At 52.6% G+C, this 23,406-nt stretch overlaps 1 protein-coding gene across 5 annotated transcripts in view; it reads left to right on the forward strand.

Moving 5' to 3' along the window:
- MYLK (myosin light chain kinase) overlaps positions 1-23,406 on the forward strand; it is a 173,349-nt gene that overhangs the window by 72,187 nt on the left and 77,756 nt on the right. For all 5 annotated transcript variants that reach the window (XM_027583955.2, XM_027583953.2, XM_027583954.2 and 2 more), the window contains 5 exons: positions 10,123-10,260; positions 12,060-12,257; positions 13,009-13,258; positions 18,813-18,884; positions 19,327-20,600. In XM_027583955.2, the coding sequence (XP_027439756.2) occupies positions 10,123-10,260; positions 12,060-12,257; positions 13,009-13,258; positions 18,813-18,884; positions 19,327-20,600 (1,932 nt within the window). The remainder of the gene's footprint in view (positions 1-10,122; positions 10,261-12,059; positions 12,258-13,008; positions 13,259-18,812; positions 18,885-19,326; positions 20,601-23,406) is intronic.

Raw genomic sequence — 23,406 nt, forward strand, 5'->3', positions numbered from 1 at the left:
GGGCCAGGGGAGCGGCCCTCACCTTCCCAACAGGGGGCTCTCCTTGGAGGTCCACGTGGCCTACTCCAAAGCCTAGTAACGGGCAAGAGGGCCAGAGTGACATGTGATGGGTCTGTTGCCCAAGACTCTCTCCCCGCTAGCTTCAGCCAGTGGCCCTGCTAATCCAGTGCCTGTCCCCACTTGCCTGGGTTTAGATTGGATTAAAGAGACCCAGCTGAGCTAATAGTCCCTCTGGAGGGGGGGTCCCTAGATGAAGGATCAAGGAGTCTTTGGGGGCGTCCTCCTTGTCCCCAGGTCTGTGGGAGTAGTAGGGCCTGGGTGACTGCCCATCCAAGCGTGTTTTAAAGCAGAAACAGGTCCCCAGCAAGAACTCTGCCAGAACCTTTTGGGTTTTCTCTGAGAACAGCCCTGAGTGAGTGAGAACTCCCTCCCGGTGTGGGGATTTGCTGGCCTGTGAAGGCCAAACAGAGGCTCAGATACCATAAATGGTGAAGCAGGCTGAGAGACGCAGCCGCATGTGCGGGCCACAGGGGTGGGCTGTCTGCACAGGAGCGAGGTGGGCTGAGCCTGGCACAGTGATACCCCCTGGCTCCCTGCCCCGAGGCGCTCAGGCAGCTCAAGGCCACGTCCTGCACCATTCTCAGCCGTGGGGTTTTTCTTACTTTATTGGCAGCTCCTGGGGCTCCAGGTCTCTGGGGGCGGCCGAGGGGTTGGGGTGACCGCAGGAGAGACGTTTGTTCCTACTGTACCCAGCATGGTTCTGGCCCCTCCATCGCTGCCCAAGGCCTGGCCTTTCCGTTAACCCTCAGTGTGGCACCAGCCACAGTCCCATCCTGGCCGTGGAGCAGACTGGCCGGGAGTGCATCCTGCTGCACCACCAGCTCGCCTGGCCACAGGGGTGCCATTCCAACCCCCAGGCCTCGCCTTCCTCTTCTGTGCAATGGGGACACTGATAGTCACAGTCCCCAGTACTGAGGATTAAGTTAATAAATACACGTCATGTCCTCAGAACCGAGGAAGGGCTCAGTGTGTGCAGTTGTGATGATTGTCCAACAGACCCCCCCAACTTTTACACAAGGTAAAATTGTTCAAAATGCCAAGTCTAAGCAGTTTTACCAAAGGACCAGCTTTGCCACAGTGGGTGGGAGGTTGTCTGTCCATCTGTGTGCCTGTTCGTTTGCTTTAAGTAAGGGCGAGAATCCCAGAATCCTAGAGGGAGGGAGGGAGGCACCGAGCAGACACTAGAATCTGAGGAGGACCCCATTGTAGGGGCTGTGGCCACGAGAGGGCGCCTTTGAGCAGGGCGCCCAGGCCATCCACTTTCCCGGGAGGGGGCCCTTTCCAGGGCGGCCGTGCTGCAGGCACGCTCAGCGGAGAATCCCGGCGATGCTCCTCAGAACGCCAGGTGTGGGTGCTCTTTCTCACCTCATTAGCCTCTTGCCAAGGTTTTGCAATCATCCAGAAATCTCTGGCCCAGCACTCTGATGTGATTTCTGCGGCCACTTCACCCAGCTTTCTCTGCCTCCTCTCCTCTGCAACCCCTTTCTCCAAAATCTGCCTCTCTCCCCAACAAATGTCATTTGCTTTAGGAAGCCCTTCCCAGGAGTCTCCCTTATCATTGTGCTTATTTTCCAACAAATCTGTACTGAGCCCCTGCTTTGGGCCAGACATCATTCTGGGGAGGCCGCAGTGAGCAGGACAGACAAGCTCTGTTTTCCTGGCGCGTTCGTTCTGATGGGGAGACACACCATAATCAGCACATAGTTTAATCAAATACTGACCGAGAAGGGTGGAAAGGATCCTTCTGGAGGATGGGTGAGGACATTGGGTGGTGAAGGAAGGCTCTAGGTGGAGGGGACTTTTGAGCAGAGACTTCAGTGAGCTGGAGAGAGAGTGCTCTAGGCAGCCGGGGCAGCAGGTGCAAAGGCCCTAAAACTGGGAGCAAGGTCAGCCTATTCAAGGAATAGCCAGATAACCAGGGTGGCTGGAGGAAGGTGAGAATGAGTTAAAGAGAGGCAGGGGCACCTCAGGCAGGGCCGCTAGGGAAGTAGCCCACATTTTATTCTAACTGTGGGATTTTACTCTAATTGTTTGTCTAATTGTCTTCCCTGTCAGACTGTAAGCTTCCTGCACGCAGGGACCGTGTCTTACTCATTATTGCACGTGGATCCAGGCCTGCTATGTGAGCAGGTGTTCAGGGAATGGATGAAAGCACATGGCGGTAGGCAGCCTCCCTAGACATGCAGCAGGCGTCCCTCTACCTCTTGACTTCCCTGGGGGCTCAGTGCTCATTGGAGTATGCAAGAAACCCACCAGCTAGCTCTCAAGAGTCCCTCAACAAATATTCCTTCTGTCCTCCCCCCACCCCAGGATAAAAAAAAATCCCCAATATTTAACCAGGCAATGAAAGCCTTTCCCCACCAACCCAACCCAAGATGGAGACTAACGGATGATTAATCTAAATTCCTGCAGAGCCCAGGAAGATCAGAGGGAGAGTAAATATTTCAGTGTATTTGGACTGAGTCATTGGGGTGGGGGAGAGACTTTCTCAGGCTAGAATACTTTAATTTATCTCCCCCTGGAGTATCTTTGTCAAGGCTAAAATTCTTAAGTGACTAGATGTACTAACTTGCTAACTGTGCCCATTTTGACTTTAGTGTCTCAGCCTAATGGTGTTTATTTAACTGAAGGCCTGCTGGGCCTCCTGAAGGCACCTAAGGACATAAAATATCGGGAAATTTTTTAAGAAACTGATATCTAGAGTAAAAATAAGAAACTTAGAGCATGAGTAGAAGCCCAGTTCACTCTCAGGTTAGTGACAGGCACTCGCCCTGACAGCCTCCCACCCCCACCTCTCTCCCAAGTTATGCTCAGGTACTTAGGGTGCTATATAATCTGTCTGATGGTGTCAGGTATGAACTCTCCCCTCCATAAGCTTACAAGCACTGAAAACATGTCTAATAGTTATGTTAGCTAAAGAGAAATGTGTTGAAGAAGGATAAACATTGGTTTTAAATTTTTTTGTCTCTTAAGACCCTTAGCCCACCCACCACATCTGTCCCAAAAGTCTTTTAAATACTAAGAAGGCAAGCAGATAAGTGTTAAATTATTTTATAACCAATATTCTAGTTTTATATAGTTTGAATACAACAGAAACGGTTTTGTGCACCATGTGGGTTCTTCGTGTCGCAGGAAGACTTCTGAGTATATGTTTGTGTATATGTGTCCATATCATAGAACTGGGGCCTCATTTTACTAATTGGACAATTAGAGAGGCAGAACTGTCTAGTTCTCCAGCCCACTGTTGGCCTTATCTGTCATTTACTTGCTTGGAGTCCTTGGTCAAGAATGCCATCCAGAATTACAGCCTTGTGTCCCTAACAGCAGAATATGATCCATGCTACGACCATATGGTGGAGACAGTGGTTTCCAGGCACTCGTCGGGAGGGAGCACTGGGGGCTTTGGCTGCTACACCTTTATGTTGAGAGTTTGGTTGTTAACTTCTGAGTCAGTCAGAAGGCTGTGATTGCAATGATTCCTGCTTCCCCTCCAGCAACCTTACCACTACTGGTCAGAGATCTTTTGGGGGATGTCATACGTCACTGTTTCCTTTTGTTCTTTTCCTTGCACACTTCTATTCCCATTTGCTTCTTAGGTTCTAGAGAAGTCGGTGGGAGGGAAGAAAAGCCAACAGAGTAAGGCTCTTTCTATGACACAGAAGTAGAAGTTTTGCTGAATCACCAAATAGGTTTATTTGGTTAGGAGAGACTTTTGTTGGAAGAGAAGTCAAATACTGGGGATTTACACCTTGTGTAAGTGCCCTGCAAATAGGAAGGGGTTGGGTGGAGGTAGGCTTTCTTTGAAGAGTCCTCAAGAGTCAACAGTCATGGCATGTAGGGAAAGGAGGCTAGTCTGTGATCCCCGGACCGTGCTGGATTTTGAGCACCAAATAAAGAAAGAAGGGAGGACTGTGCTTCCAGAGTTCCCCTTCAGTTGGTGATTTACTGAATTTCCATACTCTAACAGGGCTTGGAGTGAATCAGATTTGCTGTTGGAATGGTATTTTGCAATGTAATGACTAAGCAAAAGAGCTCAGCAGTGGTTTCCAACTGTGCGTTTGCAAGAGGTCTGTGTGTCTGTGCACGAGAGGCTTTGGGAGAGGGGGTGTTAGGAAGTAGGGGAGAGCCATTCCACATCCATTTTCATTGGGTGGTCACCTGTGAATCCAGGGATACGGGCAAGCTGCTGCTGGACAGGGCCTGAGGCTCTGAGAGTGGGACTTAGTAAATGGCCCTGACAGCAATAGGCAGGGGCCCCTCTGTAAGGGAGAGTCCTTGGGGGGCTCCTTAGACGGTAGGGTGTTTCCCACCAACACCCTGTCTCTGTTTATGTGTCTGTGTCATCTATTTAAGCACTTTCCTACAATTTCTTGTTTTAATCTGAAATAAGTTTTAAATGAGCTGGGAGCCTGCAGAGGGCCATTTTCAAGGCAAGCCCCTCAAAACATAAACATGTGTATTTAATGCAAGTTCGGATCCAATGAGGGTGGCTAATAGAAGGAGAAGGGTGGAGAAAGCGCTTCTAAGGAGAAACCCCGAATTGTTTTTCCTGCTCAACCCGTGGCCAGGAAAGAAAGGGCTGAGATCACAGCCAGTCACGGGGACAAAGACTGCAGACACTTCTAAATTTCAAGCCCAAGAGAGGCTGACAGCATCATTCATGTCTCCAGGTTTGAGGAACGGCTTATACAGGTCATTGCATAAGAATTAATGAGAAGGGCAACAAAGTGCACCTGTTGTGTGGGTACTTAGCTCTTTCTCTGAATAAGAGCTTTTCAGAAATAAAATAATTGAGTTAATACCAGTTCATGTGAGTCTTGCAAACCATCAATTAATGTTTTTAACGAGGAACTTTTTTTTTTAAGATTTATTATTTGACAGAGAGAGACACAGCGAGAGAGGGAACACAAGCAGGGGGAGCGGGAGAGGGAGAAGCAGGCTTCCCGCGGAGCAGGGAGCCCGATGCGGGGCTCGATCCCAGGACCCTGGGAACATGACGGCTGAGCCACCCAGGTGCCCCGAGGAACGTTGTTTTGACAGAAAAAAAAAAAACTAATGGGTTAGAAGAGCTGACTTGTCAATTATTTCCTTCCCATCACAAGTCCGCTTTCCCCTTGTGAATGACCTCCACTTCGCAGGTGGACAAAAGCCGTGCTGGGGGGTGAGGCGCCGCCCACCGAACCCGGCGAAGTAGCCAGGCCTGCAGCTGCTTCGGCCCCCGCGTCTCCCCCTCTGGGCTTGGGGACCCTGACAGGTTCTCCGTTTGCTACTTCTGCTTCCCCGGAGCAAGAAGTTAATGTGGAAGTCTGTGAGAGGAGTCTTCAAAAACAGTTGCTGATGAGTCAAAACAGAGCAAAAATGGCCAAGGAGGAAAACATCAGAGGGTCAGCAGGCAGGGAGGCCCTTCCTTTCCCCTCCATCCACCCCCTCTCTGCCCTGCCCTCTCTCCTGTTCCTCCCCCTTCTCCAGTCCCGTCACCAGCTTTCGTGGATACGGCACCATACTTGTTGTCAACAAACTGTTCCTAAGTATTCTTGATCTCAGGTCTTGTCTTTCCCCGGAGGCAGGCTTGATCTGTTCCCTTTCTCTGCACATGGAACAGGGCACCCAGTAGCTAGCTACTCAGTTAAATGACAGAGTGTGTCCGTGAGTGACTCTACAGTCACTGGCCAGGGCACCAAGTACAGGCACCACAGGTGAGTCACGTTCCATCTCTAATTCTGGGCCAGCACATCCAGGTGGCTTGGCCCTTCCTGGATCGCAGAGAGTGGGCGCTCTCTGGGCTTGGTCTCAGCACAGCGGCAGGAAGCACAGCTGTGAGGAAACCTGGGGTATATTTAGTCTGGCCCCATTTAAGCAGGGTGGCACATCTGTCTTTGGGTCCCGTGGACCCCTCCCTTGCCATCTGTGTGCTGTGGCCGGTGCCTGCCGTCCCCCTGCTTCAGACCAGGACTGTGCCAGAAGACAGCTAAGGCGCAAGCCCAGAGGTGCACTTCTCTAGGGGCACTAGTGAGCCTGGGCATGGACACAAACTATGTCAGAGAGCTCCTGCTGGAATTTAGGTGGCCCAACCAAAAAAAGGGAGTTGGGTTAGGAACAGAAAAAAAAAAAAAAAAAACCAAAAACCATGTATTTTTATACTTACTATGTGCCAGATATTATTCTAGCTGCTTTACATATGTTGCTTCTTTTAATCATCTAAAAACCCTGCAGTATTTATCATGCATTATACTGATGATGTAGATGTTACGCTTATCAACACTGTAGCATCAAGAACTGATGATACTGTGGGTTGGGGAGCTTGCTTCAGATCACACAGCCAGAGCTTCGAGTGAGTTCAGAGTACCACCTTCCATCTGTCTTCTTGTTTTATCCAGCATAAACTGATGCCATAGCGTATAGGCCACAGATGAGACAGAGTAATTTGTTTGACTTTGAAATTAAGTGCAGTACACACATCTTGCCCTTTTCACCTGGCTTGGCCTTGCTCCGAGTTCGCTGTGCTCCCCTGGCTAGAGGCTAGGATGGGGGTCAGCAGATAAGACCTCTGTCCTTGTGGAGAGTTTGCCACCAGAGAAGCCTGCTTCACGTGGAAGAGATGGCCTCCAGAACATCTTGGCCTTACCATCAGAAGGCCTGGGTACAAGCTCTAGGTCTGCCTGTGACTGGCCCTGTGACCTCGCGCAGGTCACTTCAGCTGAGCACGCCCTGGCCTCCTTCTCGGGAGGCTAGGGTGGTGGGATTGGGACTGGGGCCTCGGGATTCTCGTGAGGGCTGCTTTCCTCAGGCTGCTTCCAGAAAACTACTTGCCCCCAGACTGAGATCCTCACGGCTCCTTAATCCCAGGGCAGAGTGTGTTTCTGGGAGGGTTGGTTGGCTTCTCACCCTGTGAAGAATTTGGGGTGGTTGAATGCTAGGGATGACTCAGCCGTTCGCTAGCCTGGACTCAGTCACGCTGATCCCATGTGACCGCAGTCTGTAGGTCTGAGGCCAGGTTCATTCTGCACACTTACTCCCAACCATTTCCTTTTGCCCCCCTCCCAGGCCCGGGGCCTAGGGAACACAGGGCAGGGCTGGGACGGCGGTGCCAGGGGACTCCATGTCTCCCAGGCCAGGCGCCCCCAAAGCAGTCATCACACTCATCTGTCTCCTGGAGAGGGTGCAGCCAGGTTGTTCTCAAATTATTTTACATATATCCCAGGAGAGTTTTAAGCAATACATTTGTATTTCTAACAGTATTTGCCTTGTGTCATGTAAAAACAAACAAGTCTGTAATCCTTGGGTGAGGGCCCCATCTCTGTTCGTTTGCAGCTGATAACCCACAAGTAATGGAGCCCAAGTGGGTAGGTTTGAGTCAGCGCCCTTGTCAGCCTCACACGGAAGGTGTTGTTGGTGTTGAGCAGTCGTACAAAGTATGTTCACATGTTCTCTCTTCAAAACTCCTGAGATTATACCGTTACTACCGTCAACACAGGTGAGGCCGCTGAGCTTCAGAGAGAGGCCGTGACTTGACCGAGGCCAGACCTGGGAGAGGGTAGGGGCCAAGGAGGGGCCGCCGCCAGCTCCAAGGAGGGTCTGATGTCCCCGCAGCACGTAGGCATGCCCGTCTACATGGACCTCTGAAACCGGGGACTGGCTGAGGCAGCAGAGGGGCAGAACGGGGGGAATCTACACAGGCAGAAACATTTTGTCCTCAAGCCTCAGTCCCTGCGGGACAGGAAATTCCTCAACTCTCCTGAGGCAGCCTGCTTTCCTGGCCACGGCAGCCCAGGGCACAGCAACGAGATCTCTGCCCTTGCAGTTCTGGGCCTCCCCGAGCCCACTCCTGGGCCTCGGGTCAAGGGAAAGTCTGCCTGGCTGCCCCTCTGACAAAGGCAGCGATGCTGGGGGCCGGGGTGGAGGCGGCGGCCGGGACCCGAGAGCACAACCCCCGGTCTCGGACCGTACGGTACCCTGGCTCCGTGCCTTTCACAATGCGCCTGCCTTGGGGGAGGCTTCCCTGCAGCATCCTGAGCCTTCTCCGCCTCTCCCGTCCTCACTTCCAGAGGCCGTACCTGGAGAGCTCTGCAGCGGGCCCAGTTTTGTTTTGAGTACCAAAAGTTAGAAACTCAGTGCCAATTTGGAGTTCTATTTTCCTCAGGTATATAAAGCACCGTGGAGAGGCGTCCCCATGGCTACTGGCTTTCTGGAAACCTGGTATATATGGCCCTTGCTAATAAGAACCCAAAATACCAGAGTCCCTTTCCCCCAAAACTTAGAGTTTAAGTTAGAGATATTCTAGCCCCCTCCCTCCCTACCCCTGCCAAAACACAAGAACAAAATAGCTCGGAATGATTGAAGGTCCAAGCCACCTGGATCGCAGGGCAAAGGGCAAGATCAGAGACTGGGCAGCCACGAGCTGGTCCTGCACCAGGGCTGTCCTGTGTGGGAAGCTGACACTGGCTCAGCCACTCTGCTGCCCCTTCCCCTCTGGCTCGCACAAGGCAAGTCCAAGCCCAGCTTGGGGAGCATTCCAAGTATAACAGAAAGCCTATTTGAGACCCCATCTCCCTGGAGAACTGAAACGGGGTGAGTGGGCCAGCCCTGAACCCAGAGAGTTGTTCTAGCTTTTGTCTTTGACTAGCTGCTATACTTCCTCCCTCCCTTTGAGACTTTCTTTTCCCAGTTTTTCCTGAGATAATAGTGATGTACGATAAACTGCACATATTCGTGGTGGTTAATTTGAAACCTTCACCACAATCTTAAGAAATGAGCATCACCACCAACCCCAAATGTGTCCTGATGCCCCTTTACAATCCTTCTCCATAAGTCCCAGGCAACCACAGATCTGCTTGCTGTCCCGAGATTTTGCATTTTCTAGAATTTTATATGAACGGAATCATCCAGTATATACTTTTTCTTTGGCTTCTTTTATTCAGTGTCATTTTTGTGAGATTTGTCTGTCATAGTGTGTCTTGTTAGTCTGTTTCTTTTTATTACTAAGTCGTATCCCACTGCATAAATACAGCACAATCTCTTTATTCATTCACTTGTTGATGGCCATTTGGGTTGTTTCCAGTTTGGGGCTGTTAGGAATAAGGCTGCTATGAATGTTTGTGTACAAGTCTTTGTCTGGAAGCGGGCTTTCATTTCTCCTGTGTAAAATACCCAGGGGTAGAGTGACTGGATCGTATGGTAAATGCATGTTTAACTTTTTAAGAAAGTGCCGAGCTGTTTTCAGAAGGGTATGTGCCGTGTGTGGTTCAGCAGTGTGTGAGAGGCCCCGTCACCCCACATCCTCACCCACACCCGTGCTGGGGGTGGCCGGCCTTTTTCATTTGAGTCACTCTCGTGTGTGTAGTGTCTTTGGCTTTCTTGAGGTACTTAAAATCTCTCGGGAGGGTGATAGAGCGTCACATGGCCATAGAAAACGACAAGGAAGCTCTTCACTTCTGTTTTACGAAAGGCATCGAGGTATATTGTTAAATGAAAAACTAAGACATCAATCAGTGCATAGAGTGTGCAATCATTTCTTTAAGAGAAGAAAATAGGAGAGTATAGCTATTTGCTTGTGTGTTATATACACAGACATTCTCTGGCAAGATGAACAAGAAACTGAATATTGGTTGCCCCTGGGGAGAGGAGCCTGATGGCCACAGGTCAGGGATGGAAGGGAGACTACACATAGTCTTTGGTACTTTTTAAATTTGGTGCCATAGGCGCATATCACTTATTCAGAAAGGTGAGTGAAATTAAAAAAAAAAAAAAAATCTCCTAAGATGGCAGGTGTTGAAGTTCTCCTGAGGAAGCAGAGCCCCCACTGGGCTTGGCCCTGCAGAGGCCTCTCCTTCCCCGGCTCCCAGGCAAGAGCACTGGCATTGCCAAGCAGAGAAAAAGGCTCACCTTGCCTTGTTGCTAGTGATCTCCAGCCCCTCCCCACACGCCCCACCTGCTAGCAGTCAGCCTCTGGCAGAAGCCCGAGCCTCACCAAAGCTGGGTGCCCAGCAGTCATCTAGTCTGTGTTTGTTGAATGAATATATGAGTGTTCGCCCCCCCCCCCCCGTTCTGTTGTCTGCCGCACAGAAAAGAAGAGCGACAGGAAGAGCGGGTACCCTCTGCCCGTGGCTCCCAGCAAGCCAGTCGCGCCCCTCTTCCTGCAGGGCCTCTCCGACCTCAAAGTCATGGATGGAAGCCAGGTCACCATGACAGTCCAGGTGTCAGGTCTGTCTCTGCATCTCTCTCCTTGGGGTAGATGGGAAAACAGGTGCAGTTGCCATGTGTGCTTTGCTGCCCCACGTCCCGCTCCGGTCATCCCCCCACCAGAAAGCAGCAGGGGACCGTCAGGCAGTGGACCCGAAGAAGTGGAGCCTGCTGGTGCCTCTTTTCTGCTTCCTCTGGGCAGGAATTTCTGGATTCAAGGTTAATTCATGGTGGTCCAGAGGAAGAAGATGACCATAGCCAGCGGGGTGGGCATTAGTGGGGACACATAATGGGGCTACTGTAGCTGGAAGATTTTGAACACTGGCGCAAAACCAGCTGATGTGAGCTTCCCAGCTCTTGGAAGATACTTTGTTGCTCTATTCAAGTTTAAGGTGAGAAGATAGAGCAGAGGTTCTTCTAAAACCAGGGCGGGGTGACAAGAGCATGTGACCAGCAGCCCCGTGGGACTGTCACAGTTCCCGCTAGAGGCCAGCAAGAGAAGCCTGGGGACTCTGCTGGCACAGACTTACTAAACCGGCTTGTGCCCAAGCATATCCAGAGCTTCCTGTTCATTGCTGACCGCTGATCAGTCCGCCTGACAGCCTGGAGGCCACTCTCCTGGGCTTTAGTTCATCCTGAGCTGCAGAAGTAATAAAGATGAGCTGTGGGAGAACCAATGGACTCCCCCTTTCAGGGATCCCCATGCACCCCCAACTCCTACAAGCCTGAGGCAGCCCCATGACGGTCCCAGGCCTCGGCTGGGCTGCCTCCCCTGTCCACGCTCCTCGAATTGACAGAAATCAGAGGTGTTCTGCTCATAGCGTCCGTACCCGTGCTGGCTAACCCATCAGAAGCAGACCCCACTCTCTCTCTCTCCTTGAGAGATCCTGACACCACACAGCCTCCCTCATCAGCCATTCCCGGGGCCTTGCTCGTTGGGAAGCAGAGCACAATGCTACCTACCGCAGGGGCAACTCTCACAGGGGGCCATTGTTTTCTGCCCCACCAAACTGCTAGAATCTACCAAGGAAAGTAGACTGGTAAAACCTGAAAATGCTATCCACCCTGAGCTGTGTTTGGAAACTCACGTGAGCTGGTGCCCATGTCCACCCTCAGACCCAACATTTGTATGGCCGCAGAATGAGATGCTGACTTTTCCTCCTGGTAAAAACTGACAGAGGAGTGACTGCGAGGTCACCATGGCATTGCCCGGACGTGCACGCACTGTGCGGGGCAGGGCAGAGCGGGAAATGCATTCGCTTCACACCCAGGGAGCCAGTTACCATGTTCCCAAGCAGCTTGAATTCTGATTTTTTTCACTTCCCATCCTTTCTGGTTTCCGCAAATCTGTTGTTAAATAATTATCATGAATATGCATTGAGCACTTTCCTAGTGCCAGATGATATTCTAATCTGCTAAAGATTTTATTTATTTATTTTGGGGGAGAGCAGAAGGAGAGGGAGAGAGGGAATTTCAAGCAGACTCACACTTAGCGTGGAGCCCGATGCGGGGCCCGATCTCACAACAATGAGATCATGACCTGAGCCAAAATCAAGAGTCGGACACTTAACCAGCTGAGCCACCCAGGCACCCCTCTGATCTGCTATTCTAGTGGGCTGTTCCGGGAGACTGTATTAATTTATTCAATCCTCCCAACAAACCTTTGAGGAAGATATGGTTAGAATGTTTTGCGGATGGGGAAACTGAGGCATAGAGAGGTTAGTATTTAGTACAGTGTCACACTATTAAGTGCAAAGTTGCCACATGGCCCAGGGAACCAACCTCCTGCCGGGTCTGCCTGCCCTATCTCCCCCACTCAGGGAACCCACCCCCTGAGGTCATCTGGCTTCATGACGGGAATGAGATCCAGGAGTCGGAGGACTTCCACTTTGAGCAGAGAGGCACTCGGCACAGCCTTTGTATCCAGGAAGTGTTCCCGGAGGACACGGGCACATACACCTGTGAAGCCTGGAACAGTGCCGGAGAAGTCCGCACCCAGGCGGTGCTCATGGTACAAGGTGAGGCTGCGGGGCTGACCAGGGTGGGGGCAGGTGGGCGGGGGGAATCCGTGCAGCCCTAGTGGGCCCTCCAAAAGCCATTTGGAGGTGAGGAAACCACTTGAGCTTACTTGGTTTCTCCCATGGCCCCTGTGTTCCCCTGGTCCCATTCCAGCCTCCAAGGCCAGGCTCTGGCTGAGTGGCAACACTGTTCCCTGAAGCCGTCTGAAGTCCTTGCCCTCCCTGGGTCATTGGTGACAAGTTGCACAGAGGGCTAGGAGAGAAATCTTAGGATACACTTAACAATTAGGGAGCGGTAGCTTTTTGTCCCTTTTACTGAAATATCGTTAACACACAATGTTGCATTAGTGCAGTGATAGCTTTTGAGGCAAGCTGTGGCCCGTTAGGGTCCTTGCCTTTAAAGAACGTATATTTAAGAAGAGAGAGCAGAGAAGGACACATAAAGCAAGTGACAACTCAAAATTATACACATCTCATTGTAGATCATTAACACCTAGCCCCCCTAACACCCTACTTCCCCTTGCTGTGGATATACAATATTCTCACGTCTGTATTATCCTCAGAGAACATAACCAAGACAGATTTGCCATTAGAAAGATGTGCTGTAACTGTATATCCAATAAAAGTGATTTCTGGACCAGCTGTTATTTGGGTAGCATGCAGTCTTTGACGTTTACCACCAGGGAGAGCTGAGTGGACCCTGTTTGCTGAAAGGCCTTCCTCTCTAATTCAACCCTTTGCCAACTTCCAGAGCCTCAGGATGGCACCCAGCCCTGGTTCATCAGCAAGCCCCGCTCAGTGACAGCCTCCCTGGGCCAGAGTGTCCTCATCTCCTGTGCCATCGCTGGGGACCCCTTCCCCACTGTGCACTGGCTGCGCGATGGCAAAGCCCTCTCCAAAGACACTGGCCACTCTGAGGTGCTACAGAATGAGGACGTGTTCACGCTGGTTCTAAAGAATGTGCAGCCTTGGCATGCCGGCCAGTATGAGATCCTGCTCAAGTGAGTCCACATGTCCTGCCAGCTGCCTTTAACCCACTACCCCCAAACCTCCTGTCAAAGTTCCCACCCAGGACTAGGAAGCAGCAGAAACCCAAAATAAGGTGCGGCTGGGCTCAAGGTAAGGAAAGGGCAAGCTCGGTGCTGCCAACAAGCTTTCATTTCTCCCGCTTCAGTGCAAAGGTGTTCACTGAGCTCCTGAGCTCAGTTCCCCAGAGCCCCCTGTCTTATTACATCTTGGCTTTTGTTCCCCTATTATTTGGTGTGTGGAGAATATGAAGGAGGGAAGAATGGATTAAAATTGGAAAAGCAACAGGATAGAGGGAATGTATTAGTTATTTCTGGCTGTGTAACAAATTACCCCAAAACCGAGCAGCTTAAAACAACAGTTACCTTCTCACAGTTTCAATGGATTGGGAAGTTGACACAGCTTTGCTGAATGATTTTTACAGTGAAGATTGTTGGTAGGGACTGTCGTCTCTGAACGCTTGACTGAGGCTGGAGGATCCACTTCTAAGATGGCTCGCTCATAGGACTGTTGGCTTGAGGCCTCAGCTCCTTGCCGTGTGGCCCTCTCCCTAGAGCTGCTTGAGTGACTACATGATATGGCTTCCACAGAGCTAGGGATCGGGGAAGGGAATAAGCTGCAACCTGCAACGTCTTTTGTGATCTACCCTGGGAGGTCACACACTGTTACTTCCACTGTATTCTGTTTGCTAGAAGTAAGTCACTAAGCCTGATTAGGGTCCATCTCTTGGAGAGAGGAGGGTCAAAGAATCTGTAGACATTTAAAACCACTACAGGGAGGTTAACTATGCCCATTCCTTTTTTTTCCCTCTCGTTTAAGGTTTTTCTAGATTACATGGGAAGGTAAGCTCCATGAAGGCACACTGCTTTGCTCCCAGTGCCTAGAACAGTGCCTGCCCAGAGTCAGCATTCAGTGGTTGTTAAATGAAAGTGATCCAGAAATGTTCTTCTACCTTGAAAATGCTCTCACTCTTAAAATCCCATGCCAGCCCTGGGTTGATGGAGACAGAGCGCCAGTCCCTAGGGTTGATGTAAGCACTGAAGAAGAGCACTCTTCTGACCTTGAGCCTGCAAACAGGACGTCATGCCACATAACAAAGATGTTTGGAGCTGCCCTGGCTCGGGTGCCCGGCCACTTTGCAAGGGACTTGCTCTCCTGGATAAATCATTTCCCTGTGCTGAGCACGTCATGTTCAAGGCTCCAAGCTACATGCCAAAGCTACTGCCATGATTGAGCACTGTTCCTATAATAATAACAAAACCCAGTGTGCGGCCCACCACTTGGGTCCTTTCTGGGCATGTGCTTTATGCTTGTATCAGTTCGCTTTTGCTGCATAACAAACTACTCGAATACTTAGTGGCTTTATAAAATATAGTCATTTATCATTTCTTTAGATTTGCTGGGAAGTTCTGCCTAGCTGGGCAAGGCTTAGCAAATCTCAGCTGAGCTATTGCCATGTCTGCAGTCAGCTGCGAGGGTGGCTTGTGGGCTGGCTGGTCATCCTGCTACCATCAGCAGTATGCATAGAACACACCTTTGCCTTAACACCCAAACCAGTTGTTATCGGGAAGGCAAGTCTGCCTCCAGAATAGAAAGGAGGTAACACTCTCCCTCCCCTAGGCCAGTACAAATAATAGAAGCTGACGACACAGGAGACTTGAGCTTGTCTGCATGGAAGGAGTCGTGCTGCAGGACAATACTTTCACATTAATCAAACCAAATATCCTAGAAGGGTGAAGCTCCTTCTGGGATTTTGAGGACCATAGGCTGAGGTTTAGCAAATGAGTAAAGGCTTGGCTGTCGAGGGCACATTGAAGAGCTGAGCAAGAAAGGGTAGGGGAGAGCAAAGCGAGGGCTGTGGGAATTCTGCCAGGCCAGAGTGGAGGGTTGCACTGGGAGGTCGGCAGGCAGACTGTCTGGGCCCAGCTGGGGACAGTCATAAAACTTACACTGTCCCAGCTGGAAGGGACTTCAGAAGTTATCTAGCCAACTCATCGTTTAATAATGGGGGAAACTGAGGTCTCAGGGTCATGGATTTGCTCGTGGCCACACAAAAGCAAGTAGCAGAGCCCAGATTGGAACCCTCATCTCTTTTAATCAGATTCTCTCCCATTCCCTGTTTCTCCCAAGTGCACGGGAACTTGGGGAATCCAGGAGGTTCCACCAGAGTCCCCGTCCACGCAGCCCTTGCCCCTTTCCCCTCCCCAAAGTCCAGCCTCTTCATTCCTTTGGGTAGCTGTTGCCCTGGCCTTGGCTTTGTTCCCAGCTGAGGAGCAAGTCAGTGGAAAATTCTCCTGGGGAGTATGTGCCAGGTCTGCCAGGGGCCCCATTCCCCTCCAGCTTTTCTCATCCTGCCAGAAATCAGCCCTAGACCCAGGACAGAATGCCTCAAGGAGGGAGACCAGATAGCTGGAAGGAAAGGGCGGGGCGGGGGTGGGGGTTGGTGTGACAGGTCCTATCCGTCCCTGCTGCAGCTGTGGCCGGGAGGGTTCTGCCTCCCCAGCCCTAACGCTTGTCTCCTGAACTAAAAGAGGAAATGTCAAAAAGTCAGTTCCAAATTCCAGCTGAAATATTTGAAAGATTGAGACTTGCCAGGAAATCAATTCTTTAAACTAATTTTACATATAAAACCCATTCCAGGGGTGGGTAAGTCAGAGTGGGACAGGGTCCAAAGGCTTTGTAACCAAAGAGTGGGCTTCTTATTCAGGGTTTGGGAGGTGGGAGCAGAAAGGGTTTTGTTACTTTGTAAAAGGTGCAGCCTATGGGGTCTTAGCCCCATATCCCCTCTGGCAGCACCCGGGCTGAGCTTGGCCTGACTTTATAACTGAATATGTAGATACAGACACCAAAGATACAAGAGGCTGTTTGGCTGGATAGATTATCTGGTGTGTGGGTCCCAGGTCACAGGCCTTTCTGACTTTGTGTAGGCTCTGAACGAACCCATGATTTACCTTAAAGGCCCAACAGAGATTTAAGTTTTTGGCTGCAGAAATGGTGACCCCCCAGATCTCCCCAAGGGATGATCCACTTAGTGGGCCAGTCATGGTATCCCAAGTTCTCCACCTCTGCCCCTCAGGCTTCCCCAGGTGCCTCAGGCTGAGGCCTGGGGATGGGTCACGCAGCAAGCTCCCTGTGCTCCCTCCTTAAGGGCAGGCAATCGAAGCAACAGAAGCCCTCGCCTGCTTCCCCATGGGGAGACAGAGCTTACTCCAGCCAGGGGATGGGGGGCCCCCACCATTTAAAGCCTCTGAAGGGTTCAGCTGGGGTAGAGCACACCCATCTGGTCAGCGTCTGCTCCTGATTTCTGCATGCGGGCTGCATTATACCTGTGGCAGGAGGAAACTCAGCTGGGGCAATGTTGGAAAGCACTAGTGAGAAAATGTGGCCCTTGGCCTCCTGGCCTCCTACTCCTCACCAACCCTGGGCCCCACACCCTGTGCTTGAAAGAAAAGCGGGGAATGAATGGCCTAATACTGGCCAGCAGCCTAGCTGTAGTGGGGTGCCAGGAAGCTGGGCCTCACCCGCAAATGCCCTCCCGTGTTTATTCCACAAGTTGACCCAAAGCCCCGTGAGCCTTCTGTGCCCAATGCTCAGGATGCCCTGAGGGCCTCTTAGCCTCCCCAGGGCCTGGCACTAAGGAGGCACCTGACTGCTGTTTGTTGAGCAAAGGAACAGCCTCAGGCCTTCCAACTGTGCAGACCTGAGGCTCTCTGAACCTTGAATTGATGCCCCCCTGAGAGCCTGAGCATTGACAAAGGTAGCCAGGAGGGGACCCCAGTGGATGAGAGGAGAGTTGGAGGACAGCACAGATCAACCTCTCCTTGTTTCAAATGGGTCTTTGTGCCTGGGAGTGAGCGGCATCCCCCCACCCGCCCCCTCCAGTTCCCCTGCAAATCATCTGCCACGCCGTGGGCTGCCAGTGTCCGATCTGGACCTGGCCCTCTACTGGGAGGGAGGCCAAGCAAAGCAAGGTGGAGAGCCACGTACATCAGCAGGGCTGTGTGAACACGTGCTCTGGGGTCTGTCCATGTGGGGATAACTGTGCCTGTGTACATGGTCCCAGACACGGACCTGCAGGTGCAGTTGGCCAGCAGGTAAGGTCCCCTATCTGTGCGTATCCATGCCTGTGGCTGATACCCACATCCACACAGAGGCATGCGCACACACACACATACACACACACACACACACACACACACACACACATACACATACCCCACAGTAGATTTGTACTGAGGAGCCCTGGGGGGCAGAGGGAGAAGGTTACAGGTCCCCGATTCAGGGAGACCTGGGTGTCGACCCCTTTTTCTGCTGGTTGGCTCTGTGAGTTAAGACCAATTATTTAACCTTTAGAAGCGTTATTTTTCTTATAAAGCCAGTGCTGGCTTCCCAGAGATGTCATGAGATGAAGTGAGATGGATTATGTAAGGAACCTGTTGCAGAGCTTGGCACATCTGTGGCAGGAGCTGAGGCACGTGCCGGGCCCCGAAGTGCCAGTAAGATGACCATGCAGGGCGGATGAGTGGGACTGCCTCAGAGAAACTCCTGAGCCTCCTTCCTTAACCTTTACAAGGGGCGTAATAGTGTTTCACCCCTCACTGGGGTGTTGTAGGCACAAGAAGGTAATGGAGATGAACGAAAGGTGGTGGGCTCTGTATAAAATGGGAGGTTATCACCATGAAGGGTCGCCTCTGGCTCTCAGTCCTGCCCCCACCCTCGCCCCTTCCCCCTGCCTGGACAACCTTGGCTGGTCAGAGCTCAGAACCGCCAGCAGATGGCAGCCACGCAGGGTCGGAGGGCCGATGGGCTCTAAGTCGGGGCAGCACACAAGCAGGGTACGGCCCTCCCCGAGCAGAGAGCAGAGGGGGCCTCAACTGGCCACCCACCGCAGGGACACTAATGATTTAACAGTGGGTTGAAGAATCCAGAGCTCTCCCCACCTGAAGGAAGGAGAGAAAGGGTCATCCATGCAGGAAGACACCTGTTTGGTTTTTAGCTGATGGGGAGGGATGGGAGAGTATTTTCATTTCTCGAGCAGCAGAAGGGGAAATAGCAGTTGGAGGGGGGGGCGGTGCACTGTGCGGAGAAGACGAAACCACCTCTGTATTGCGGGAGTGTGGAGCCAGACTCAGGGTCACAGCCCAGGACTGCGCGGGCTGGACCGAGCGGCCCCATCACACCCTGGCAGGTTTAGGCTTTAGTTTTGAGTGATTGTATTTAGATGAAGCGATTGTGTTCCTACTTCTGGATGTCTGTCTAAGCTGTTCAGAAGACTTTTTTTTCCCCCTTTTTATACAAGAGCTGGCGGGGGGAAGAAAAGGATGACCAAAGCAGGGCAGGGCCTGCCCTAGATCTAGGTCTTGTGTGGGTGTTTGGGGTCCCAGCTAAGCCCGTGGCCCCCTCTTCCCTGGATCAAGCTGGCCAGCCTCTGGCCAAGTTCCTGCCTGCCCTGCCTTCCTCAGCCCTGGGCTGAGCAGACCCTTGGCTCTGAGAGCCTCTTGATCTGTGTTGATCTCTCAAATCCCTCAGGAACCGGGTTGGCGAATGCAGTTGCCAGGTGTCACTGACGCTACAGAGCAGCCCCAGCAGAGCGCCCCTGCGGTGAGTGCCCCCAGGAGGTGCCCGGCCAGGCCCCATGCCACCAGCCACCCACTTTCCTCCTGGCCCCTGCAGGCCCAGCCCAGCAGCCCCAGATTATTTGTATCCTCTAGCAGAGGCTGCTGAGCCAAGAGGGAGAGATTGGAAGGGGAACGAGGGAGGGAGAGCAGGGGAGGAGAGGGGGGGTGAATTATTATTTTTTTTTTTTTTTTGCACACACCCTTATAAGGCCACTGAAGTCATTACTGATGTAACAAACCAAGTAAGCAAGCAAGAGCCTCTCACCAATGTTCCCTTCTATAAACACAGCCTGGTCAGCCCCAACCTCCCCTTTCCCCCGCCTCTCTACCCTCCCTCCCTCAGGGATTTGCTCTCCCCTGACGTTTCTTTCTTACCCGGCCCCTTTTCCTCTTGCTACTTTCCTTTTTCCCTTCACTGGTTGCAGGGGGAGGGAGCCTGTCAGCTGTGAGGGCCTCTGCAGCCAGGGAGCCCAGGCTCATGGTGGTGGCGGCCACTGCTATGGGACCCTGAGGCCTGGCTGGCCAGCGAGAGGGCAGGGTTGGCCAGAGGAGGACGACGGTGAGGACGTGCGGGGGTTGCTGAAGAGGCGCGTGGAGACCCGGCAGCACACTGAGGAGGCCATCCGCCAGCAGGAGGTAGAACAGCTAGACTTCCGTGACCTCCTGGGGAAGAAGGTGAGCACCAAGACCCTGTCAGAAGAAGACCTCAAGGAGATCCCAGCTGAGCAGATGGATTTCCGCGCGAACCTGCAGCGGCAGGTGAAGCCTAAGACTGTGTCAGAGGAAGAGAGGAAGGTGCACAGCCCTCAGCAAGTCGACTTCCGCTCAGTCCTGGCCAAAAAGGGGACTCCTAAGACCCCGGTGCCTGAGAAGGCACCACTTCCCAAGCCTGCCACCCCAGACTTCCGCTCAGTGTTAGGCAGCAAGAAAAAGTTACCAGCAGAGAATGGTAGCAACAATGCTGAGGCCTTGAATGCCAAGGCAGCAGAAAGTCCCAAGGCCGTGAGCAATGCCCAGCCTTTAGGGTCCCTGAAACCCTTGGGCAATGCCAAGCCTGCCGAGACCCTAAAACCCGTGGGCAATGCCAAGCCTGCCGAGCCCACGAAACCTGTGGGCAACACCAAGCTTGCTGAGACGCTGAAACCCATAGGCAATGCCAAGCCTGCTGAGACCGCAAAACCCATGGGCAACGCCAAGCCTGCTGAGACCCCGAAACCCATGGGCAACGCCAAGCCTGCTGAGACCCCGAAACCCATGGGCAACGCCAAGCCTGCTGAGACCCCGAAACCCATGGGCAACGCCAAGCCTGCTGAGACCCCGAAACCCATGGGCAACGCCAAGCCTGCTGAGACCCCGAAACCCATGGGCAACGCCAAGCCTGCTGAGACCCCGAAACCCGTGGGTAACGCCAAGCCTGCTGAGACCCCGAAACCAGCTGGGAAGGACGAACTCAAGAAGGAGGTTAAGAATGATGTGAACTCTAAGAGGGGGCATGCAGGAGCCACAGATAATGAAAACAGGTCAGAGAACCAAGGGACAGTCCCAACCTTCAAGGAGAAGCTACAAGACGTCCATGTGACAGAGGGCGAAAAGCTGCTACTCCAGTGTCAGGTGTCCTCTGACCCCCCAGCCACCATCACCTGGACGCTGAATGGAAAGACACTCAAGACCACCAAGTTCATCATCCTCTCCCAAGAAGGTAACAAGGGCGAGGGCTGGGAAGAAGGGGGCTCTGTACCAGGGCCACCGTAGGCTCGTGGACTGCCGCTCACAGCCCTGCCAGGAGAGGTGCCCTGCTCCGGGCCTTTGGGTACACACTCCATCACGGGGCGGTTAGAGGTGGGCGTCTGGTCCTGTGGCACACACCCAGGCCTCGGCATCTGTCTGGCAGAGATGCTTCATGGCAGCCCCAGCCGTGGCTCCTCAGAGTGGCCCTGGGCCTGAGCTAGTGCCCCACAGCTCAGACGTGGAGAGGGCTCTGTTTGCAGGCGCGAGGGGGGCCCGGGGCCTGGAGCCCACCGGGGGCTCGGAGCTGAGGGCTGCATTCGCAGCAGCAGCATTTTAGGTTTGGAGAAGGGTGTACAGTGATGGGACGGCACGGGACTGTGATTTGGGATCAAGAACAACTTAAGTCTTGATAACAATGTGGGTTTGAAAGGATCGGTGGGGGAAAGCCAAAACCCCAAACAGCCCCTACGGCACACACTCCTGGGCGGACAGAGCCACTCGCTTCCTAATTTGGATGAGACTTTTGTTTGCTGGTATTTCACATTCTTGGGTTGTGGGGAGAAGAGGGGGGGGGCACTAAATCCTGACATCTGGGGCCTTTTGGGGTCTGGAGTTCTGAGATGGGCCAGCTTATACCGAGAGAAGGGATGGGGGTGAGAGGGGCATTTCCTCTGGACCCTCAATGTGGTTCGAAATGTTTTAGCCAAGCATCCCAAGCCTGTATGGGAGCTCCCAGTCCGGCAGATTTCCCACACCCCACTCTGGTGGCCAGCGCTGGAGCAGAGCCTGGCCTGAGCTAAGGGCTGGTACCGGTGGCTCTGAACAGGGCAGGGTACAAAGTTCCCCAGGAAGTGGCATTTTACCCTTAACGGGTGGAGGGCGGCAGCCAAGAAGAGGCCCAAGTGGGCAGGTCCTGTGCAATCGGGAAACACCCCACACTGTGCTGCTCCCCTTTCTGTCTGCTGACTGCAACCCCTCTCCCCTCCTTCATCAGGCTTCCTTCTTTCTTCCTGAAACCCGAAGGAAGCATTTGAAGAAAGCAGTATCCCTCTCAGCCCACGATGAAGCGTCTCTCTTCATTCTGCAACTCAGACAGCAAATCGGGAACAGCTGAGCATTTTGAATCTAAGCGCTAAAAGATTAAGGGAAAATTGACCAGGAGAGAGAAAATATTTTATTTTCTGCTACTGTGTTGATAGGAGAACTTTCTCGTGTGGATATCTCCAGATTGGTAGGGTCCTCAGAAGGCATGTCATCTGCCCCCCTGCCTCTGCTTGCTCCGCCTCCCTGTGGTCCACACACAGGTGGGCGTGGGGGATTACTAGGGTGGAGTGAGATGTCCAGGGGAGTGCATGGTGCACCTTCCCTGTCACCCCTGTGGGCCCCTCCCAGTTGGAAAGCCTTTGGTAGAACTGGTCTGAGACCTTGACTGGGAGCATTTCCCGGGTTACCCTGTGGTGATCTCTCCGGGAAGGATGAAGGAAGGGTGGGCAGCCGCCCGTCCCTGGGACATATGCACAGTGTGAGGCCCATGGCTACACCCACCTCAGGGAAACAGATGTCCGACAGCTGCCGTGAGACCTGTGTGGGGCCTGCAGAGCCACTAGTAGCTGCTTATAAACAATCCCCTCAGCTGAGCAACGTGAGCAGACCTCAGCCCTGGTCTCAAACACACGCCGGAGCCATTAGGCACTGAGCACTCATGTCCAGAGTGCCTTGAGTACGTGGTATCTGCTATCACGGAGCGTTAAAGGGCTATTCCGGTATCGCCTCTCACAGAAACCACCTCAAAGGGACAGTTTAGGTCCAAATCAGAGGAAGAAGAAATGATTAAAAGAAGGCCAGCACAAGGAGAGCATAGGGAGGACTAGGAGCGGGCTGGGAAGGGGATGAAGAGACAGCCCCAAATTCAGCTTCTAAAAAATACTCTAAATATTTGTAATTCTCCTTTGAAAACTAAGACTAGCTTGCATGAATTGAACACCACGTACCAGACACTGTCTTAGGCCTCTTACACTGATTTCATCCTGCCTCTCAGACAAGTACAGGATCTTGCCCAAGGCTGCACAGCTAGGGAGTCACAGAGCTGGGCTTTGAATGTAGGCTGTTGAGTTCTGATGCCTAGACCACTAAGCTGTGTTACCTCTTAGTTCCTTCTTGTCAGACGTCAGCACAGCTGAGAGACCTTTCAGGATCCACTCACCAGCAGCATTGTCCAGCAGGGGAAAATACTCATGGCTATTAACTCCTCAACATTGTCAGTAGTTGTCAAGAGGCCGGAAGACTGGTGGTGCCCTCTGGGCTTGCCAAGTTTCTGGTATTTTCACTGCATGGGCCGGTGTGTCTTGCCACAGTAGGGAGAGTGCCTTGTCTTAAAATACCAGCCCTGATTTCTGTCCATCCCTTCTCTAGAGCCTCACCCTCCAAGTCTTCAAGAGCCTGGGTTAGACACGGACCCCAGGGAGAAAGCCTATCTGAAAGCCTTATCAGTGACCACTTCAGCAGGCCCCCCTGCAGGGAGCCGGGCACGCTGAGAGGTGTGAGTAGATGTACTCTCCACAGATCTGGAAAGAGGGGACATACACTCACAGTGATAAAATGATTCCAGCCAAGTGCCGAAGTTGAGCTGGTAAGCGTAGGAGAAGAGGGAGCTGAGTGCTGGGGCCGCAGGAAAGGCTGGTGCTGAATAAGCTGGGCCAGGGCTCCCGGCAGGCAAGGCAGGGGACGTATGGGCTTCCCAGGCAGGGGCTCCAGCAGCAGCAAAGGCGGGCCTGCGC

Source organism: Zalophus californianus, chromosome 1 (assembly GCF_009762305.2).
Source record: "Zalophus californianus isolate mZalCal1 chromosome 1, mZalCal1.pri.v2, whole genome shotgun sequence".
In the NCBI taxonomy this organism is placed as follows: Eukaryota; Metazoa; Chordata; class Mammalia; order Carnivora; family Otariidae; genus Zalophus; species Zalophus californianus.